Source organism: Coregonus clupeaformis, chromosome 10 (genome assembly GCF_020615455.1).
Source record: "Coregonus clupeaformis isolate EN_2021a chromosome 10, ASM2061545v1, whole genome shotgun sequence".
NCBI lineage: Eukaryota > Metazoa > Chordata > Actinopteri > Salmoniformes > Salmonidae > Coregonus > Coregonus clupeaformis.
In genome coordinates, this window is record NC_059201.1 from 60,237,271 (window position 1) to 60,259,036 (window position 21,766).

Genomic DNA, 21,766 nt, shown 5'->3' on the forward strand with positions numbered 1-21,766 from the left:
TAATTTTGTTATGTGGGTGAATTATCCCTTTAACTACAACAGTTATTTTATTGATCATGACATGACTAACATAAATGAAACATTGTTTGATAAACAAACAATCTCTTATTATACTAGTGGAAATACAGTACAAATGAATAGTCCTTGTTAAACAATTGTTGAATGCTATATTTCCAGTTTCATGCAGTGATTGCATTATGTATATGAAGGCTAAATATGCAATGCATTAACTGTGCTTCCTCTCACAGCAATACTCCAACTTGAGTGCGTTTAAAGGATACTTTTATTTATTTTTTTACAACCAAATCTCAATTTGTTGTGTACATTTCATGTACAGAAGGGTCCAGACACCTTTTTTCAGATTTCGCTTGTTTTTGAGAAACACTTACCCCAAACAGCAAATCACTTCCTCATCCTCTTTGTGCAGTATTGGGGCCCTAAAAAAAAAATAAAAAAAACACCCAAATACGTCATTTTAGAAACGGCAAAGCTCTCAGTATAATGATGCAGGTCTTTAGACATTGTACACATGAAATTGTCATTCCAAACTTTATCTGCAACGTTATATCCCCTTCTGTGCGACTCCAGCCGTTTCCCCTATCCAGCTGTTCCATTCTGTGTAGCCTGCTGCTACAGGTAACTGTAAAAATAAAGGAAACACCAACATAAATTGTCTTAATAGGGCGTTGGGCCACCACGAGCCGACAGAACAGCTTCAATGCGCCTTTGCATAGAGTGTCTGGAACTTCCTGTTTGGAAGCACCCCATGCTTTCAATATACTCTGTATCCCTCATTTACTCAAGTGTTTCCTTTATTTTGGCAGTTACCCGTAGAATGGACAGAGCGGTATCACAACAAAATGTAATATAACGTTTTGCGGATTAAGTTCTAAATGACACAATATCATGTGTACAACATCTAAAGACCTGCATACCTATGCGGAGAGCTTTGCCGTTTCTAAAAGGACGTATTTGGGTGTTTTTTAGCCTTTGTTCATGTTTTTTCAGGGCCCCCATACTACACAACAAGGATGAGGAAGTGATTTTCTGTTTGTGGTAAGTTTCTCAAAAACAAGTAAAATCACAAAAAGGTATCTGGACCCTCCTATAACATTCCATTTACATCAAACATAGAAATATGGTTGTAAAAAAAAAGAACTTCTCTAAGTTAAAGAGGCCAGGAAATAGATAGGAAAAACTGCTTCTGTGAGTGAATACAGGCACTTCAGGCATGTACACCAGGTCAGCATAGGGTCCTTCACATCCACAGGCATCCGAATCACAAGCTCACTTTTTATTTTGCACGTTCAGCAGTAAATTCTGTGCGGCTGTGTTCTTTGGCTCAATCTTCAGCAAGCTGTTTAGATCTTCAACGCAAGCTTTGTAATCCTGAAGGGCAAAATTAACACAAATCAAACAAAATGCTAAAACAGGTACATACGATCTATACACTACATTTCTTGTTCATCGGAAAGGCTCTTACTTTCAGCTCCTTGTGTGCTTGAGCTCGTCTGTACAGTGCCTTGATATTAGCAGAGTCGAGCTGCAGGGCCGCTTCACAATCTCGCACTGCCTCCTTGTACATCTTCACAGAGAGGTAGCAGAGTGCCCTGTTTAGTACAAAGGCACAAATTAGTCCCCATATAGAAATTATGCACATCCCAAGTCTGACAGGAGCTGGGCAATAACATTTTACAGAATTATATGACAATGCAGAGATGGGAATACCACTCCAAAGGTTTCTTTGGCATTTGTCTACACACCAGATAGACATTATAAGCCTCACCTATTTGTGTACGTTGTGATTTCTGAGGAATTGTGTTTGAGGCTCTGAGTGTATTTCTCTATGGCTTTCTTGTACTCAGTTTTTTTCACCAGTGCATTGCCTTCCTCTTTCAGGCATAGGGCTTTTTTAATTACATCCTCTCCTGGGACTGAAAGAAAAAAAATAGACATCTTATTTATGACACTACTTTGTACACTTTTGTGTATATTTCTGTTACAGGTTGTGCAAAGAAGATTATTAACAGTTTTCTGTTTCCATTCATATTTGGACAGCAAAACAAGACTGAATCATATGAAAGACAAACCAGATGTATCTTTTTCTCTGGTGCCATTGTGCGTCGTTTGTTGGCGTGTTGCCTGAGACAATTTTTCTTTGACGGCCATTGGAACAGTGGGAATGGGTGGGAGCTTCTCTCGCCATGATTGTCCATCCACCTCTGTCAGACACTTTGTCATTCTGGAAGGAAAGGGGGTTATCCAGTTGTACATTCCACTATCTTGATTATGTCCTCTATGCGTGACATAGAGAAGTTTCCAGAAGTTAAAGGACTTGAAAGGCTTTTAGTGAACAAGAATAAGTTCAAATGGATATGTTTTACCTGTTGGTACCATCTTGGGCTGCAGGTATGTTACAGTCTATCTGTAAGGCCGTCTTGTAGTCCACGTAGGCTAACCTGTATCTCTCAAGTGCTTCATATGCTGCACCCCGGCGAAGGAGAGGCTTGATGGCAAACGGAACCAGGTCAAGAGATCTATAAAATTAAAAATGTTTTAGGTATGAGTGTTGCTGCTGTAGCAAGTACAAAAAAGACAGAACCTATTCAACAACACACAAAGTAATGAGCTACTAGAGTATTGGGAAAATATGTTGATACATTTTAGGTAATAGTGTTACTTCACCAGTATGAACCACCTGTAGCCCTTGATCATGACTCTCAGTTCCATTACATTACACATAAAAATCATTGGACGAAGGAGTCTTCTGTAGGGGGGAGTTTTGTTAAGAGCCACGACGCTCGGTCTGAATATTAACACGCATTGCTTGCCGTACGGTTTTGGAAGAATAAGGACCTTATCTTTCATATCGGCAAGAAATAATAATAATAAAAATTTAAAAAAGGTTAAATTGATAAATCAAATGATCAAATCCAATCAAATTGTATTTGCCACATGCGCCGAATACAACAGGTGTAGACATTACAGTGAAATACTTACTTACAAGTCCTTAACCAACAATGCAAAGTAAAACAAATACAAAAAGTGTTAAGCAAAAAATAAATAAAAGCGAATCACTAAAGAGCAGCAGTAAAATAAAATAACAGTAGGGAGGCTATATACAGGGGGGTACCAGTGCAGAGTCAATGTGCGGGGGCACCGGCTAGTCGAGCTAATTGAGGTAATATGTACATGTGGGTAGAGTTAAAGTGACTATGCATAAATAATATAAAGAGTAGCAGCAGAGTAAAAAAGGGAGACAGGGTGGGGGTGGGGGTGCAGTGCAAATTGTCCGGGTAGCCATGATTAGCTGTTCAGGAGTCTTATGGCTTGGGGGTAGAAGCTGTTGAGAAGCCATTTGGACTTGGCGCTCCGGTACCGCTTGCCATGCGGTAGCAGAGAGAACAGTCTATGGACTAGAGTGGCTGGAGTCTTTGACAATTTTGAGGGCCTTCCTCTGACACCGCCTGGTATAAAGGTCCTGGATGGCAGGAAGCTTGGCCCCAGTGATGTACTAGGCCGTACGCACTACCCTCTGTAGTGCCTTGCGGTCGGAGGCAGAGCAGTTGCCATACCAGGTGGTGATGCAACCAGTCAGGATGCTCTCGATGGTGCAGCTGTATAACTTTTTGAGGATCTGAGGACCCATTCCAAATGTTTTCAGTCTCCTGAGGGGGAATAGGCTTTGTCGTGCCCTCTTCACGACTTGGAGTGTTTGGACCATGATAGTTCGTTGGTGATGTGGACACCAAGGAACTTCAAGCTCTCAACCTGTTCCACTACATCCCCGTCGATGAGAATGGGGGCGTGCTCAGTCCTCTCCTTTGTCTTGATCACGCTGAGGGAGAGGTTGTTATCCTGGCACCACACGGCCAGGTCTCTGACCTCCTCCCTATAGGCTGTCTCATCGTTGTCGGTGATCAGGCCTACCACTATTGTGTTGTCGGCAAACTTAATGATGGTGTTGGAGTTGTGCCTGGCCATGCAGTCATGGGTGAACAGGGAGTACAGGAGGGGACTGAGCACGCACCCCTGAGGGGCCCCCGTGTTGAGGATCAGCGTGGCGGATGTGTTGTTACCTACTCTTACCACCTGGGGGCGGCCCGTCAGGAAGTCCAGGATCCAGTTGCAGAGGGAGGTGTTTAGTCCCAGGATCCTTAGCTTAGTGATGAGCTTTGAGGGCACTATGGTGTTGAACACTGAGCTGTAGTCAATGAATAGCATTTTCACGTAGGTGTTCCTCTTGTCCAGGTGGGAAAAGGCAGTGTGGAGTGCAATAGAGATTGCATCATCTGTGGATCTGTTGGGGCAGTATGCAAATAGGAGTGGGTGTAGGGTTTCTGGGATAATGGTGTTGATGTGAGCCATGACCAGCCTTTCAGAGCACTTCATGGCTACAGACGTGAGTGCTACGGGTCGGTAGTCATTTAGGCAGGTTATCTTAGTGCCCTTGGGCACAGGGACTATGGTGGTCTGCTTGAAACATGTTGGTATTACAGACTCAGTCAGGGACATGTTGTAAATGTCAGTGAAGACACTTGCCAGTTGGTCAGCACATGCTCAGAGTACACGTCCTGGTAATCCGTCTGGCCCTGCGGCCTTGTGAATGTTGACCACATAGTCATCCTGAACAGCTGGTGCTCCTTGACAGCGGCAGCTCTAGCCTTTAGCTCAGTGCGGATGTTGCCTGTAATCCATGGCTTCTGGTTGGGGTATGTACGTACGGTCACTGTGGGGACGACGTCATCGATGCACTTATTGATGAAGCCAGTGACTGATGTGGCGTACTCCTCAATGCTATCTGAAGAATCCCAGAACATATTCCAGTCTGTGCTAGCAAAACAGTCCTGTAGCTTAGCATCTGCGTCATCTGACCACTTTTTTTATTAACTGAGTCACTGGTGCTTCCTACTTTAGTTTTTGCTTATAAGCAGGAATCAGGAGGATAGAGGTATGGTCGGATTTGCCAAATGGAGGGCGAGGGAGAGCTTTGTATGCGTCTCTGTGTGTGGAGTAAAGGTGGTCTAGAGTTTTTTTTTCCCTCTGGTTGCACATTTAACATGCTGGTAGAAATTAGGTAGAACGGATTTAAGTTTCCCTGCATTAAAGTCCCCGGCCACTATGACCACTGCCTCTGGATGAGCGTTTTCCTGTTTACTTATGGCCTTATACAGCTCATTGAGTGCAGTCTTAGTGCCAGCATTGGTTTGTGGTGGTATATAGACAGCTACGAATAATATAGAAGAAAACTCTCTTGGTAAATAGTGTGGTCTACAGCTTATCATGAGATACTCTACCTCAGGCGAGCAAAACCTTGAGACTTCGTTAGTATTAGATTTTTTGCACCAGCTGTTGTTTACAAATATACACAGACCGCCACCCCTTGTCTTACCGTATATCCCGCAGCTGTATGTTATCAATGTTGTCATTCAGCCACGACTCGGTGAAACATAAGATATTACAGTTTTTAATGTCCCGTTGGTAGGATAACTGTAATCTTAGGTTGTCTACCTTATTTTCAAATGATTGAACATTGGCTAATAGGACTGATGGAAGAGGCAGATTACTCGCTCGCCGTCGGATCCTTACAAGGCACCCCGACCTACGTCCACGATATCTCTGTCTCTTTCTCATGCGAATGACAGGGATTTGGGCCTTGTCGGGTGTCTGTAGGTTATCCTTCGCGTCCGACTCGTTGAACAAAAAATCTTCGTCCAATACGAGGTGAGTAATCGCTGTCCTGATATCCAGAAGCTCTTTTTGGTCACAACAGACGGTGGCAGAAACATTATGTACAGAATAAATTACAAATAACGCCAAAAAACACACAATAGTAGAATTGGTTAGAGGGTTAGGCTTCCACACAGCCATATTTCCAAGTTACAGCGTTTGTTTAAGGAAAACAGATGAAACACAGAGTGGACTACCTGTGCTAATTAGCTATCTGCGTCTCCGAACAACTCTGTGTAAACTGAAGACAAACACCACAAACGTGTTGTCACTGAAAAATACTGTCAGCTGCAACTGTGTTAAAACCGGTTAAAACAGTGTACACTGTATTTTGCATTTGTGAAATTATTTTGATGTGAGGGATTTATGTTTGTAGAACTGTACCGCAATTGAGAATTGATTCACGTTTTGATGGAGTATTTGGCTGTTTTGGCTTCCAGAGCCAATTCGCCCTTTAAACAGAACATGTAAGGTCCTTGGACTAAGGAGTAACATTGGGCACCTTCAGTCCAATATTGGGCTAAAACTACCTGTCAAGCAGAAGATACAGGTCTGCGTGGCCTACCACTAAACATCATGTCCACAATGTAGGCTACTTACACTGTGCAGTCCTTCACACACTCCCCACAATTTCCATCCTTCAGATAACTGGCTGCACGGTTAGAATACAGGATACTAAGATCATCTGGATTCTTCTTTCCTGTAAATTAATTTACAGTGGTAACAATGTATCAGAACATGGCAGGCTTGTGCTGGTTTCAGAAAACGTGTCTTAAATTATGCACAATATAGAAACACACGTAGCTAGATCTGAGAAAACACTAGATTATAATCTAAAACATTGAGCCGATTCTTGTGACTGGTTAGAGGACTAGTTAGCTGCCTACCTGATTTCTCCACTTCTTTGATCGCCTGGCTGTAAAGACAGACAGCCTCCCCATACTGTCCAGCTTTAAAGCATTCGTTGCCTGTTTTTTTCAACTCTGTCCAAGAAGACTGGGAACGACGCTTATGTGGCATATTGGATTTGCTGTAACATGATAGACACAGTTAAATGAAAGGTTAGCTAGCTAGCTAACGTTAGCTTGCTAGCTAGCCAACTTTTACAAACCAAAATAACTTGTTGTCCATTCTAAGTTAGTTAGTTACATACTTACCTTGAATAATGAATATATTTGTATAAATATGTGTCTGGCTAGCATAACTTTAGCTAGTTAATTCCTTAAAAGGGGTTAGCAAGAAGCTAGCCTATGTGTCGACTTACCAATGAGTGAATTAATGTTGATTGCAGGGCAAACTAGTGGTTGTGTAGCTATCTATAATCTACTGTACTGTATTGTACTCGTCCGCAAATCGTCTAATATATAACGTAGCAAGTAAAACCAAGATGTTAAACAATCTAGCTACCTAGCTAGAGGTGTAAAATGTGTCTTGCTTGCACGATAACCAACATCAGCGTTTCGTCCGCAACACTAAAAAAGTACTTCCGGGTCACAGAATTTGGAAAAAGTTCTAAATAAAAGAACTCCACGTAATAGTAGAAATTTGTCAATAACCTATATTTATTCATGATATATGAAAAATAATTGTCTAAACATTAACAATGATTCATATTTGTTCCTATTTAAGTGACATTTGCATTAAATGTGGGTTTTAATACCAGTTCCAAGGTCAAATAAATGGCCACAATGTGAATAACTGTATATGGAATACATATTGGCTTATAGAGCAAAATATATTCTGGGTGCCGCAGTAAAAGTATTGTAGGGAATACTCAGTAGGGTCTGTAGAATGTATTTATGGTGTCATTTCATGGGGCTCTGAATAATACATAGTGTTTCTGTTTTACTCCACCCATTCCATTGGCCATAATGTGAATCACTGTATATGGAATACATGATATACATTAATTAAAATGAGATTTGTTTGGCACTTGTATTATTCAGAGCCCCATGAAATGTCAAAGTGGAATTATCTTTTTTGAAAATACTACAAATATGCAGGCGTCTTTCCTAACTCAGTTGCCGGAGAGGAAGGAAACCGCTCAGGGATTCACCATGAGGCCAATTGTGACTTTAAAACAGTTACATAATTTAATGGCTGTGATAGGAGAAAACTGAGGATGGATCAACAACATTGTAGTTACACAATACTAACCTAATTGACAGTGAAAAGAAGGAAGCCTGTGCAGAATAAAATAAGATAAGAGTGTCTGCTAAATGATGTAAATGTAAATGTAAATAAAAATATTCCAAACATGCATCCTGTTTGCAAGAGGGCACTGAAGTAATACTGTAAAAAATGTGGCGAAGCAATTAACTTTTTTTCCTGAATACAAAGTGTTATGTTTGGGGCATATCCAATACAACACATTACTGAGTACCACTCTGCATATTTTCAAGCTATGTGGTGGCTGCATCATATTATGGGTATGCTTGTAATCGTTAAGGACTGGGGAGTTTTTCCGATAAAAAATAAACAGAATGGAGCTAAGCACAGGCAAAATCCTAGAGGAAAACTTGTCTCAGTCTGCTTTCCACCAGACACTGGGAGATGAATTCACCTTTCAGCAGGACTATAAGCTAAAACACAAGGCCAAATCTACACGGGAGTTGCTTACCAAGAAGACAGTGAATGATCCTGAGTCGCCAAGTTACAATTTTGACTTAAATCTACTTGAAAATATATGGCAAGACCTGAAAATGGTTGTAATGACCAACAACCAAATTGACAGAGCTTGAAGAATATGTAAAATAATAATGGACAAATGTTGCACAATCCAGGTGCAGACCCAGAAAGACTCAGCTGTAATTGCTGCCAAGGTGCTTCTACAAAGTATTGACTCAGGGTTGTGAATAGGCTACTTCTGTAAACTAGATATTTCTGTATTTCCTTTTCAATAAATGTGCAAACATTTCTAAAAACATGTTTTCACTTTGTCATTATGGGGTATTGTGTCCATTTTTATCAATTTTGAATTCAGGCTGTAACAGATGCACGTTCACTTCTGTTCTGGGCAAGGAGGTGCACGCTATCTCAAGAACATGTACTCTTGTATGGTGTTAGATTTCCTTTTTGGTTCTTCCTTTCGTTGGAAAGGTGCTTGCCTCGTTTCTATTTGAAGATCAGGCTGGATGACCAGTAACCCATCCAGTGTCACTCAGCAGCAGCCTAATGTAGCTAAAATCCTTAATAAAAAAACACAACTAAACAGTTGCAAAACGAAATTAAAACGAGAGTTTCTATTGGAGAAATTCAAGGTAGGTCCCTCCCCATTCCGTTCTGTTTGCTTCCGTTTAAGAAATGTTTTGCAACAGAATAGGCGTAATGAATATGGCCCAGCTGTCTTTTTTTTTTTTTTTTCATTTTAGCAGACACTCTTATCCAGAGCGATTTACAGTTAGTGAGTGCATACATTTTTCATACTGGCCCCCCGTGGGAATTGAACCCACAACACTGGCGTTGCAAGCGCCATGCTCTACCAACTGAGCTACAGGAGGCCCTGTAGCTTTCTCTCAATGTACTTTCTCCACTGCTCATGAGGCCACTCAGGGTTCTGGGGCCAATCACTTGAACAACACTGCTGTTAGTAGGCCTATCAGTCAAGGAAATGTATGTAAATCCTTTTTTACATCGGGTGAGGTACTATACAACATGACAATAACCCAGAGTCATGTCTAGATGGGATACAGCGTTTGTCAAATTCATTTCAAAAGTTAATTGTTTTATTTGTATATTAGCTAACCCTAACCCTTTTCCTAACCTGAACCTACTTATCCTAACCTGCTACATTAATTATCCTAACCTGCTGCGTAATTTCTCCTAAACCTGCTATGAAAAGTCAAATTTGACAAAAGCTGTATCCCTTCTAGACAAAACCATAACCCAGCCCAGCGCCATATACCCAGCCTAAAAAACAAGCAGAAGCAGGTGGCAAGCAAATACAACATGGAAGGAATATATGGGTTGTTCCACGAAATGAGTGCCTTTTGCGACCCTTTGATATGTTAAGTAGAAATTATGCACAAGTATTGAATTTTAAAATCAGTGATATTAAGTGCCCTCTAGACCACATGGAAAATTCAATAAATCAGATTTTTTATATTAATAAATAAAAATAAATTCTGCATTTTGACATGTCTCCATGCATCCTCTGTGACTTCTACGAATATTTATTTCAGGGTCGGCGTTATGTCCTGGCCCCCCCAACCGTACCTCCTTTCCCATTCTAAATAAAATATTGAAATATTGATCATTTATTTGACGAAGACAGAAAGACTCATCAATCTCAGATAAAGCATCCGAGCGAGCGAAACAGCGCCCCTCTGTCTCAGTATATGTAGGCCATGTTTCTGATGCTGTCTGGACAAAAAGAGTATGGCATGTCATACTCTTTTTAATCAGACAGTATCAGATACATGGGCTACATATAGCAAGACAGAGGGGCGCTGTTCCGTTTGCTCGGAAGCTTTCTCTGGTGAGATAGTGTCAGCAGAGAGGAAGAGGCGAAGTGATACAATTAAGCTATATGGAATTGTTTTAAAAGGTCATACCAAGGATCATTTAGCTTTCTGATTTAGAATTTTAAGACCCCTTGAAGTATAAAAAAAATATTAAACAATACTTTGATGAAAAATAATTTTTGGCCTTACTGCTATTACAAATGCATTGAATAACATATTCACTACATGCAACAACAGATAGTCCGCCCAAAACATCTAAAGGAAGTTTGTTCTGAAGTGTCTGTCCTATATCTGAGAGATATAAGTAGGATCAGGAATGTATTTTACATGTATTTAACCCCTTATTTTTGGCATTAAACAGTCTCCATATACAGTGCACGACTCCAACACCATCATTAAGTTTGCCGATGACACAACAGTGGTAGGGCTGATCACCGACAATGACGAGACAGCCTATAGGGAGGAGGTCAGAGACCTGGCCGTGTGGTGCCAGGACAACAACCTCTCCCTCAACGTGATCAAGACAAAGGAGATGATTGTGAACTACAGGAAAAAGAAGAGGACCGAGCACGCCCCCATTCTCATCGACGGGACTGTAGTGGAGCAGGTTGAGAGCATCAAGTTCCTTGGTGTCCACATCACCAACAAACTAACATCGTCCAAGCACACCAAGACAGTCGTGAAGAGGGCACGAAAAAAACCTATTCCCCCTAAGGAGAAAGATTTGGCATGGGTCCTCAGATCCTCAAAAGGTTCTACAGCTGCACCATCGAGAGCGTCCTGACTGGTTGCATCACTGCCTGGTATGGCAACTGCTCGGCCTCCGACCACAAGGCACTACAGAGGGTAGTGCGTACGGCCCAGTACATCACTGGGGCCAAGCTTCCTGCCATCCAGGACCTCTATACCAGGCGGTGTCAGAGGAAGGCCCTAAACATTGTCGAAGACTCCAGCCACCCTAGTCGTAGACTGTTCTCTCTACTACCGTACGGCAAGCGGTACCGGAGAGCCAAGTCTAGGTCCAAGAGGTTTCTAAACAGCTTCTACCCCCAAGCCATAAGACTCCTGAACATCTAATCAAATGGTTACCCTGACTGTTTGCCTTACCACCCCCCCCCCTTTACGCTGCTACTACTCTCTGTTTATTAACTATGCATAGTCACTTTAATAACTCTACCAACATGTACATATTACCTCAATTACCTCGACTAACCGGTGGCCCCGCACATTGACTCGGTACCGGTACCCCCTGTATATAGCCTCGTTATTGTTATTTTTACTGCTGCTCTTTAATTATTTGTTACGTTTATTTCGTATTATTTTATTTTGTATTTTTTGGGGGGTATTCTTTCTTAAAACTGCATTGTTGGTTAACGGCTTGTAAGTAAGTATTTCACTGTGTTGTATTCGGCGCATGTGACAAACAACATTTGATTTGATTTTATGTGTCTCCATGTGTCCACTTTACTCACTCAGCCAGAGCTGGACACCTGTGTACAGGACAGTTCTTAATCAGCAAAAGTGTGCCTCTGTTCCCTCCCTATAAAACACCACACAAATCCACACAGCAGACATCTGACACATTGCATTAGTGATCTAATGTAATGTTGTCACTTCTGTTGACAATGAATGAATGTTCAACAAGAAATGCAATTGTAGAAAAGAAGCACCCAGAGCATTGTTTATCATCGTTCCTCTTGTCCATACACACAGGGCATCTGGACACGGTACGCTTCCTGTTAGAGGCTGGGGCCAACCAGGATCACAGACGAGAGGCACACAGCACTCATGGAGGCTTGTATGGTGAGAACACACAGACACACACACCCACACACTTTATGCAGCACTATTTGTCACGCCCTGATCTGTTTCACCTGTCTTGTGATTCTCTCCACCCCCCACCAGGTGTCTCCCATTTGTCCCAATTATCCCCTGTGTTCGTCTTGTTCCGTCAAGTCCTACCAGCATGTTCACGTGTTTCCTGTACTCCAGCTTTTAGTTTTTCCTTGTCTTCCCAGTTCTGACCTTTCTGCCTGTCCTTACCCTGATCCTGCCTGCCGTCCTGTACCTGCCTGACTCTGATTTGGATTACGACCCTTTGCCTGTCTTGACCTACCGATTGCCTGCCGTCCTGTACCTGCCTGACTCTGATTTGGATTACGACTCTTTGCCTGCCTGGAATTACCTGCCCCTTGTACTATTATAAACTCTGAGATGCCAAGAGTGTGCAAAGCTGTCATCAAGGCAAAGGGTGGCTACTTTGAAGAATCTCAAATATAAAATATATATTGATTTAACACTTTTTTGGTTACTACATAATTCCACATGTGTTATTTCATCGTTTTGATGTCTTCATTATTATTCTACAATGCAGAAAGTAGTAAAAATAAAGAAAAACCCTGGAATGAGTAGGTGTGTCCAAGCTTTTGACTGGTACTGTAAGTATTGAGACCCTTTGATATAAGACTCGAAATTGAGCTCAGGTGCATCCTGTTTCCATTGATCATCCATGAGATGTTTCTACAACTTGATTGGAGTCCACCTGTGGTAGATTCAATTGATTGGACATGATTTGGAAAGGCACACACCTGTCTAAATAAGGTCCCAGTTGAAAGTGCATGTCAGAGCAAAAACCAAGCCATGAGGTCTAAGGAATTGTCCGTAGAGCTCCGAGACAGGATTGTGATCAGGCACAGATCTGGGGAAGGGTACCAAAATATTTATCTAGGAATTAAGGTCCCCACACAGTGGCCTCCATCATTCTTAAATGGAAGAAGTTTGGAACCACTCTTCCTAGAGCTGGCCGACCTACCAAACACAGGAATTGGGGGAGAAGGGCCTTGGTCAGGGAGGTTACCAAGTATCCGATGGTCACTCTGACAGAGCTCCAGAGTTCCTCTGTGGAGATGGGAGAACCTTCCAGAAGGACAACCATCTCTGCAGCACTCCACCAATCAGGCCTTTATGGTAGAGTGGCCAGACGGAAGCCACTCCTCAGTAAAAAGCACATGACAGCCCGCTTGGAGTTTGCCAAAAGGCACATAAAGACTCTCAGACCATGAGAAACAAGATTCTCTGGTCTGATGAAACCAAGATTGAATTCTTTGGCCTGAATGTCACGTCTGGAGGAAACCTGGCACCATCCCTACGGTGAAGCATGTTGGTGGCAGCATCTTGCTGTGGGGATGTGTTTCAGCGACAGGGACTGGGAGACTTGTCAGGATTGAGGGAAAGATGAACGGAGCAAAGTACAGAGAGATCCTTCATGAAAACCTGCTCCAGAGCGCTCAGGACCTCAGACTGGGGCGAAGGTTCACCTTCCAACAGGGCAATGACCCTAAGCACAAAGCCAAGACAACGCAGGAGTGGCTTCGGGATACGTCTCTGAATGTCCTTGAGTGGCCCAGCCAGAGCCTGGACTTGAACCCGATCGAACATTTCTGGAGAGACCTGAAAATAGCTGTGCAGCGACGCTCCCCATCCAACCTGACAGACCTTGAGAGGATCTGCAGAGAAGAATGGGAGAAACGGTGTGCCAAGCTTGTAGCGTCATACCCAAGAAGACTCGAGGCTGTAATCGCTGCCAAAGGTCAAAGGTGCTTCACCAAAATACTTGGTAAAGGGTCTGAATATTTATGTAAACGTGATATTTCCGGGGGGTTTCATTTTCAAAAAAAATTTAAAACACTGTTTTTGCTTTGGCAGTATGGGGTATTGTGTGTGCGTTGATGAGGGGGGGAAACAATTTAATCAATTTTAGAATAAGGCTGTAACGTAACAAAATGTGGAAAAAGTCAAGGGGTCTGAATACTTTCCAAATGCACTGTATGTATAAAGTCACTCACTGGTACATATACATTTGCAGCACTCAAAATCAGCCTCTCTAAAGACAACTGTCCAACAGACTTTAAGCAATGATCACCAAACTTTTCCCAGTCTGCTTTATGAAAGCACCATATTCTGAATGGTACCCTATCTGGAATAGTAACATCAAAGTTCATGGTACACGAAATCGGGAAATGATCACTTCCAACAGTAGAATCATTCATTCCATTCCATTCACATAGATGCAATAGAGTTAGAAGCCAGTGTGAGGTCCAGGTAGGATGTAACCCCTCTACCAACATCAACTCTTGTACCACATCCATCGTTAAGACACACTAATGCTCTTGTTTCCATCATATCTTCCACAATAGTACCATTAGCATCTGTATGTGTGCTTCCCCATAAACTATTATGTGCATTAAAGTCGCCGCACCATATCTCTCTAGTGCCCAGTTCTCCTGATATTTCATCAAACATAGCTACAGATAGTTGACGACAAGGGTTGTAAAAATGTTGTGACTTAATATTACTACTTGCACTGTAGATTTCCACCATCACACATTCATATTCAGATAGAACAGGTATATTACGATATACAAGACCTTCCCTTATGAATTGGACCACCACCCTGTCCAATTGATCTATCAGATCTGATTGAGCAATAACAAGGACTAATAAAATCAAGATGTGGTCTAAGCCACGTTTCTTGAACACATATCACATCAGGTTTGATCTTTACGCGGCACCTGTCTGCTTTTCTCCTGTGTTTTGACGGCACACGCCTGGCTGAGGCTCTCTGAATCCATCCAATCTCTGCACTCTCATGCTGTTGACCAATGAAGCGGACGTACTGTAAGTAGGCTGGAAAACACCCATAGCTGAAAAGGGGCGTGGCTTTGGCTAAACTCGTTTGGAGAAGGAAAAAAGACCTGCGCCCAATACAACAGGTGTAGACCTTACCATGAAATGCTTACTTACAAGCCCTTAACCAACAATGCAGTTTTAAGAAAATAGAATTAAGAAAATATTTACTAAATCAACTAAAGTTAAAAAAAAGTAATAAAAAACAGTAACACAATAAAATAACAATAATGAGGCTATATACAGGGGGTACTGGTACCGAGTCAATGTGCGGGGGTACAGGTTAGTTGAGGTAATATGTACATGTAGGTAGGGGTAAAGTGACTATGCATAGATAATTAACAGCGAGTAGCAGCAGTATAAAAACAAAGGTGGGGGGGTGTCAATGCAAATAGTCCGGGTGGCCATTTGATTAATTGTTCAGCAGTCTTATGGCTTGGGGGTAGAAACTGTTAAGGAGCCTTTTGGACCTAGACTTGGCGCTCCGGTACCGCTTGCCGTGCGGTAGCAGAGAGAACAGTCTATGACTTGGGTGGCTGGAGTCTTTGAAAATGTTTGAACAAGCCCTTAAACAACTTTTTGAGGATCTGGGGACCCATGCCAAATCTTTTCAGTCTCCTGAGGGGGAAAAGGGGTTGTCGTGCCCTCTTCATGTGTATGGACCATGATAGTTTCTTGCTGTGTATTGAGCGCTAGCTGAAGAATGAGATGATTCAATGTATTTGTGAGAATAGATCATTGTAATACTTGTTTATTAATTGTTTTAAACTGTATGTTGGCTATTTATTTAGTAATTGTATAAGAATAGAGCTTGTTGTCAGTTGAATGAGTGACAAGCCAACTGTAGCTATACTAAGAAGAGCAACCAGATATAAACTCATTGTTTTAAACTTGATTTCCAAGGTTTCAGGCTCAATCATTCTAACCACCACCCAATTACAAGAGGGCAACAAGTGCACGACCAAATATTGCACATTTCAAATTGAGTACATCAAAAACACCAGAAAACACATTGTAGAATGAGTAGATCACTACATCAACGAATTGATAGCATCATTAAATTAAATTAAATGTACTACCCATTTAACAAACGTCCCTTTTCAAAAACATTATAGGCTACGTAGAAAGGCTCCTCTTCAACAAGGTCACCCTTGATCCACGCTGTATGGGGGAAGCTGTGCGAGCTGTCCATCCCAGGAACCCTGTCTGCCCAGTGTGAGAGGCCTGTCAAGGAGGAGGCCATAGCTGGATTTGTCTCCCACTTCAATCTTGGTTGGGGGTAACTGAAGCCAAGTGGGTGACTGAAGCATGCTTGATTGAAGTGGTGTACATGGGTCCCCCTCTTCACCCACTCCCCCATCAATCTCTGTAGTTGGTTGCATTTCTTAAAGCCTAAGTAATTCACTTTTATGTGATGTGGTATCACATTTTGATACTTTGTATAGTTTTTTTCAAGCATTCGGACGGGAGATGAGTGTTACAAATTGTACGAATTAATGGGGTCCTGCACACTGTAGGGCGGCCGGGTCCCTATATTAGGCTTATGGCTCTAATATTTTTTTAAATGTTAAATGATGTCTCACCATTATTTCTCACCTTTATTTCGCATGAGTGTTCATGTTGATCAATATTTCGGCTATGCTGTAAATTATCAAATAAATGTCTGATCAATACATACAATTCTGAACATATTGTCATTTATAATGCTAATGCAGAGGCACCAATAAATTGTCCAGTACACTTATTGTATGCTGTTTTCATGTACATTCCCTTATGTCAAAGCTTCTAAGGTGACTCTGGCTTTACTAATTATTGTGAAGAAGTGTCTCAGTGAACTTTATTCTGTAATTAGCTACAAAACAATAGAAATGCAATTGTGTATTGTTGCTGTTTGTCTGATATCCAACAGTCAATGATCAGCTCTGTTGACCATGAGAGCATTTTGCAGAGAAAATGTGTTGAGGCATACTATTTAGGTATACTGATATATTTCATGTTTTTTTTCTTGTATGTTAGTTTATTGCACCATAAAGAATATAAGCAGGAATCACTAGGGCATCTCTGATGATCATTCTTGTGCGCTGATACTTCCATCGATGGACATTTCGCGTGTCCTGGATTATCCCTCTGCAAGAATAGCAGTATTCCTTCTGCAAGATTGTCGGTCTTCACTAGTTACTACAGCCACAAAGTCATAAACCCTGCATATTTCTACAGTTGATTTTCTTACAATTTGATTTTAAACCTAACCTTAACCCTAAACTTAACCACACTGCTAACCATATGCCTAACCCTAACCTTTAAATTAAGACCAAAAAGCTCATTTTTGTTTCCATTAATGTTTACGATAAAGCCTTTGTGGCTGTGCTATCTAGTAAAAACCAAGCTTGACCCTCCGCAAGACCAGCAGAATTCCTTCCATCCCTTATCCTTTTTGTGCCAAAGTGTAATGAAGTCACACTCTAGAACAGTAGGCGGAAACACAGGGCTAGATAAGAGAAATACGTATATGAATAGGGAGGCCGACCGGCCTCCAGTACAGTAGGTGGCGGTGTATGCGCCTTTCAGTTAGTTGCGATCCGCCAATACAAATTGAAAGAAGAAGAGATATTCCTTCCGCATTAACACATTTTGTTGAAGGTCGTGAGTGCTACTTGTAAGTAAATGTGTAACCAAATACTTTCTATCAAACATGTACAGAAAATATATAGTTCAAGTTGTTGAAATGTTATGATTCTCTCCATTACATAGTCAATTTGTAATTGTCGACATTACCCGCTAGTTTGTTGCTAAATTTGCTAACCTCTGACTGTCGATGTGTTCTCTTTGCAATGCACTGTTTCAGGTATTGGTGTAGTAGTTTTACTGTCAGACCACATATAAATATATACCTAGCCAATTGCAGCTAACGTTAGTTTAGTTAATTATGTTGATTTTATTTTCTTAACAAAGACTAGCGGCTGACAGCGCTCCATCTACCCAATGGCCTGGGTACCTACGTTAGCTAGCTAAGCTAAGGGGTAGGCTGGGTCAAACGAGTCAAAATTCACCCAAGGCTGAAAAACGGCAATAGAACGTTGGCTAAACTGGAACACTAGCGCGAGCCCATAGCAAATGAATTGAATCGAACGTTCGCGGAGCCTATTTTGACTGGAATTATGCTTAGAATTCCATTTCCAAAAAAGGTATACCTTTTACAACTACAATCTGTGTTTTAGGACGAAACTGAAAAATAACTCGTGTAGAAAGTAAACATCCACACCTCGATGGTGTGAACTGTGCTTATGTCTGCATAACGAGGAAGTAGGAAAAAGATGTCAACTTGACTATTTATGGTCTAGCGATCGATGACAACGGAGTACGCTGCCCAGTCTTACGTAATTAGAAAGAGGAGATTGTCGTGATTAAAATGGTGTCCTACTTGAAAAAAATCAAAATATACACATTGCTAGATATTTGGCAAAATATACCAACATGTCTCTCCATAGGAAAACAATGGGGGGAGCTCAGCGTTCCAAGGGCAAAACGTATTTCGGGGCTAGCGTTTGACGGCAATGGAGTACGCTGCCCAGCTTTACATAATTAGAAAGAGGAGATTATCATGATTAAAATGGTGCCCGAGTTGAAAAATCTAAATATACACATTGCGAGATATTTGGCGAAATAGACAGACATACATATATTTCCCCTATAGGAAACAATGGGATGACCTCAGAGTTCCATGAGTAATTTTTTGTTGTTATCTAACGTTTTAACTATCAGCAATTGGTTCAACCTGGGCAGGTCTCATTGCCAACAATAGCGAAGCAGGCATTGTGACATGGAACAATGGGCTGGGAATAAAACATTCGGAAGGCGAGATGGTGCCACGGTGCTCAATAGAACTAATAGGAGCTGGCAGGGTGAAAAATGCCCTAAAATAACGCCTGTTTTTTCGTGATTACGTCAAAACTAAGGCAAGCAGCTGGGACATATGGAAGTATTACGAAACTGGGCTCCACTGCGGATGCAATGAACTCGTTTTTATCAGAAAAAAACATGTTAAAAATGTAATGTGTCCAGCCTACTAAGGAGCTTGTTAGCATTACATTTTACATTTGAGTCATGACATTGATAGTTTAATCTGTAAATGTGACACTAAGTTAACTAGCTAGGTAAGTAAGTAAACTATTGACATAACTAGCTGCCAGTAGCTAACGAAGGTAGCACTTGATTCTGTACCAACACACAAATTGGCTAGCTAGCTAGACTGATATAGCTAGCCATACTTTTTCTAATGGGCTATTTCTAAATAGAGGCATTTTACATGCAATATATGGATCACATTGGCCAATGTCAATAGTATCACCAGCTTCAGATGCTTTTCTGAATTGCCAATCCGATTGGTGACCTTTCTTTGAAGGGCTACCACTTGGGATTGATCCAAATGTGACTTGGATGTTGGTCATGCAGCTAAAAGACTGATTAAACTTCACCATACAGCAAATTCCTTACAATCAACTTAACTACGATCTTAACTACAACCAATATATCAATAATTTTCTTGACATAAGGACATTTCTGAAAGCAGCATTGTTGTACTTCAACCCAAGTAAATTATGTGCCATTTCTCTTCTGAACATTCCAGGTATTCCACAATGTCTCTGGCTAAGCCTGCAATGCGAGGACTCCTTGGGAAGCGTCTGAGGTTCCACTTGCCCATTGCCTTCGCCCTGTCATTGGTGGCTGCAGCAGCTTTCAAGGTCAGCTGACAATCTTGTTTTTGTTTTCTAAGGCGGCCCGGGATATCAGCAAGGCGGCCACCTTAACATTATCTATGTAGGAAAAGTGTGAAATGGAATGGTTAAAGTCCATCATGGAATTTATGTTATGTTATCACATTGAATGGATGTCTTCAGGAACAGACAGGATGACGTTTTTGTATTCATAAGTAAATACTTCATTCTGATGAGGTGATATTGTCTTGTCTTCTCAGTACGGTGTGACAGAGCCCAGGAAACAGGCCTATGCCGATTTCTACAAACAATATGACACCACAAAGGAGTTCAACAACATGAGGGAAGCTGGCATTTTTGAAAGTGTAAGGCCAACTGGCGAATAAACCCCAGTGAGTATTTTGCAACCAATGAGGCATAATTTCATATATCTATTAGGCCAGTGTTCTTCACTCCTTGTCCCGGAGGGCTGCACTGGTTGCAGGCTTTTGTCCCAGCCAGCCCCGCATTGGCACCCCTCGGTTGTGTTCTTTAGGCAGAAATCAGTAGAAAATGTTTCAAAATATACAACTTCAACTTGTCCTATAAGTGTGCAAATGTTTCTAAAATGTTTCAAGACGTTGTTGCCTACTGAATAAGCCCTTGAATTGGCTAAACAAGGTCTCGATGATTAGTTGAGTGAAGTTTGTTGGTGCTGACCTTAACAAGGAGGATAAAAGCATGCTGCAGTCCTCTTGGACCATGAATGATTGGTTTTATAATAAATTGTCAAATTTGTCAATGTTATAGCTGCAATACTGCAATGTGTTTTATGTCCCTTTGTATTACAGCTGGAGTCCCATTGTGCATTCCTGGTCTGATGTTCCTGCTCTGTGATTTACTCATCGAACATTGTGGTTATGTTCTCATAAATAAATGATTCTCTCTATGGGTGCCTGTGCCTCATCGTTATGATTCATCTGTGTTATCGCGATAAAGAAACTGTTTTGAAACAGTTTTGATTAAGAATGCAACACTGCTTTCATTCCCAAAGAATACCAAGAGTGTATTCATTACGTCTTGCAACGGAAATAGTTTAGGAACCAAACGGAAGCAATCGGAACAATTTTGCAACAGACACATTTTTTTTTGCCACATAATAGCCGTAATTAATACACATCAGTTGAAGTCAGCTTCGCCAATGCTGTGTTGAATTTACATTATTGTCTGGGGGGGTTCCATCGGAAGGGTTCACCACAGGTAGTCTATGCATTAATTCAATTGCTGCTACTACATTACCTCATTGGTGAAAGTATGGTACTGTAAAGATGGTGAAATAATGTTCTATCACAAGTGAAATACATTTATTTACATGAATGACATGCTTGGTACCATCAGGCTGCAGGTATTCGTCTATTTCTGACTACTGTGAGGATCCATCTTTGCTGCGCCTTCTGTTGGGCCCACAGGACAGTCTTTTGCAGCATTTCCAATGAGGATTTACCCCAGTGTTTTACCCAAAAGGCTCAGACTTTTAATTTTCCATCTATGCGGGCCGACACCTGTGTCCCACTGGGCCATGGCTCCGGCAAACCTGCTCTAACTTGGAGCCAAGGCAAGGCCCTGGGTACTTTCCAGCTGTCATTTACATTAATTGCTATTAAACAGAATTTTAACACCTCACAAAGCAAGTCTTGAATGATGCAGAGGTTGATTCTGCATGCCACAAGTCTTTAGTGTCACACTCCTGGTGGAAACATAACACTAGAGCAGAGGTCGGCAAAATGCACCAAGTGATTTATTCTTTAGCATTTTTAATTTGTCGTTTTTTTATCAAGACTAAAATCACCAGGAATTCAGCTGAAAGAGTTTTAATTTAGGAAATCTGTTCCCAAGTATTCCCACAAATAAAAATATGTGATCGTGTCTCAATGTAGGTATGAAATTATTTTCAAATGCAATCTTTTTGGGGGTTTAGTTGAGGTCAATTTGCAGTGTACAAATTATAATTTTCCGGCCCCCGAACATTCGCTCTGACAAAAAAAACGTCTCGCGGCTGACTTGTTGCCTACCCATACCCTATAGCTGACATTTAATATAAAACACTGTTTCAGAAGAACAGAATAGCAAACTCTGCGTTGTCCTTATGTTAGGCCCTGATCTGGCTATGCCATATGGCTGTGGGCTACACTA

At 41.5% G+C, this 21,766-nt stretch overlaps 2 protein-coding genes across 2 annotated transcripts; one reads left to right on the forward strand and one right to left on the reverse strand.

Moving 5' to 3' along the window:
* On the reverse strand, positions 1-7,205 carry tomm34 (translocase of outer mitochondrial membrane 34). Its single transcript, XM_045223298.1, has 9 exons — positions 6,995-7,205; positions 6,618-6,760; positions 6,331-6,430; positions 2,385-2,537; positions 2,091-2,242; positions 1,787-1,934; positions 1,484-1,610; positions 1,292-1,389; positions 1-437 (listed from the first exon to the last, which is right to left on the reverse strand). The coding sequence occupies exons 2-9, from the start codon at positions 6,748-6,750 to the stop codon at positions 386-388; spliced, it is 963 nt and encodes a 320-aa protein (XP_045079233.1). The 5' UTR covers positions 6,751-6,760; positions 6,995-7,205; the 3' UTR covers positions 1-385.
* A 10,227-nt stretch (positions 7,206-17,432) lies between these two features.
* LOC121575625 (cytochrome c oxidase subunit 6C-1) lies at positions 17,433-20,522 on the forward strand. Its single transcript, XM_041888846.2, has 4 exons — positions 17,433-17,535; positions 19,507-19,621; positions 19,855-19,986; positions 20,425-20,522. Exons 1-3 carry the CDS (start codon positions 17,435-17,437, stop codon positions 19,978-19,980), a joined length of 342 nt encoding a protein of 113 aa, XP_041744780.1. The 5' UTR covers positions 17,433-17,434; the 3' UTR covers positions 19,981-19,986; positions 20,425-20,522.
* Positions 20,523-21,766: the final 1,244 nt, after the last annotated feature.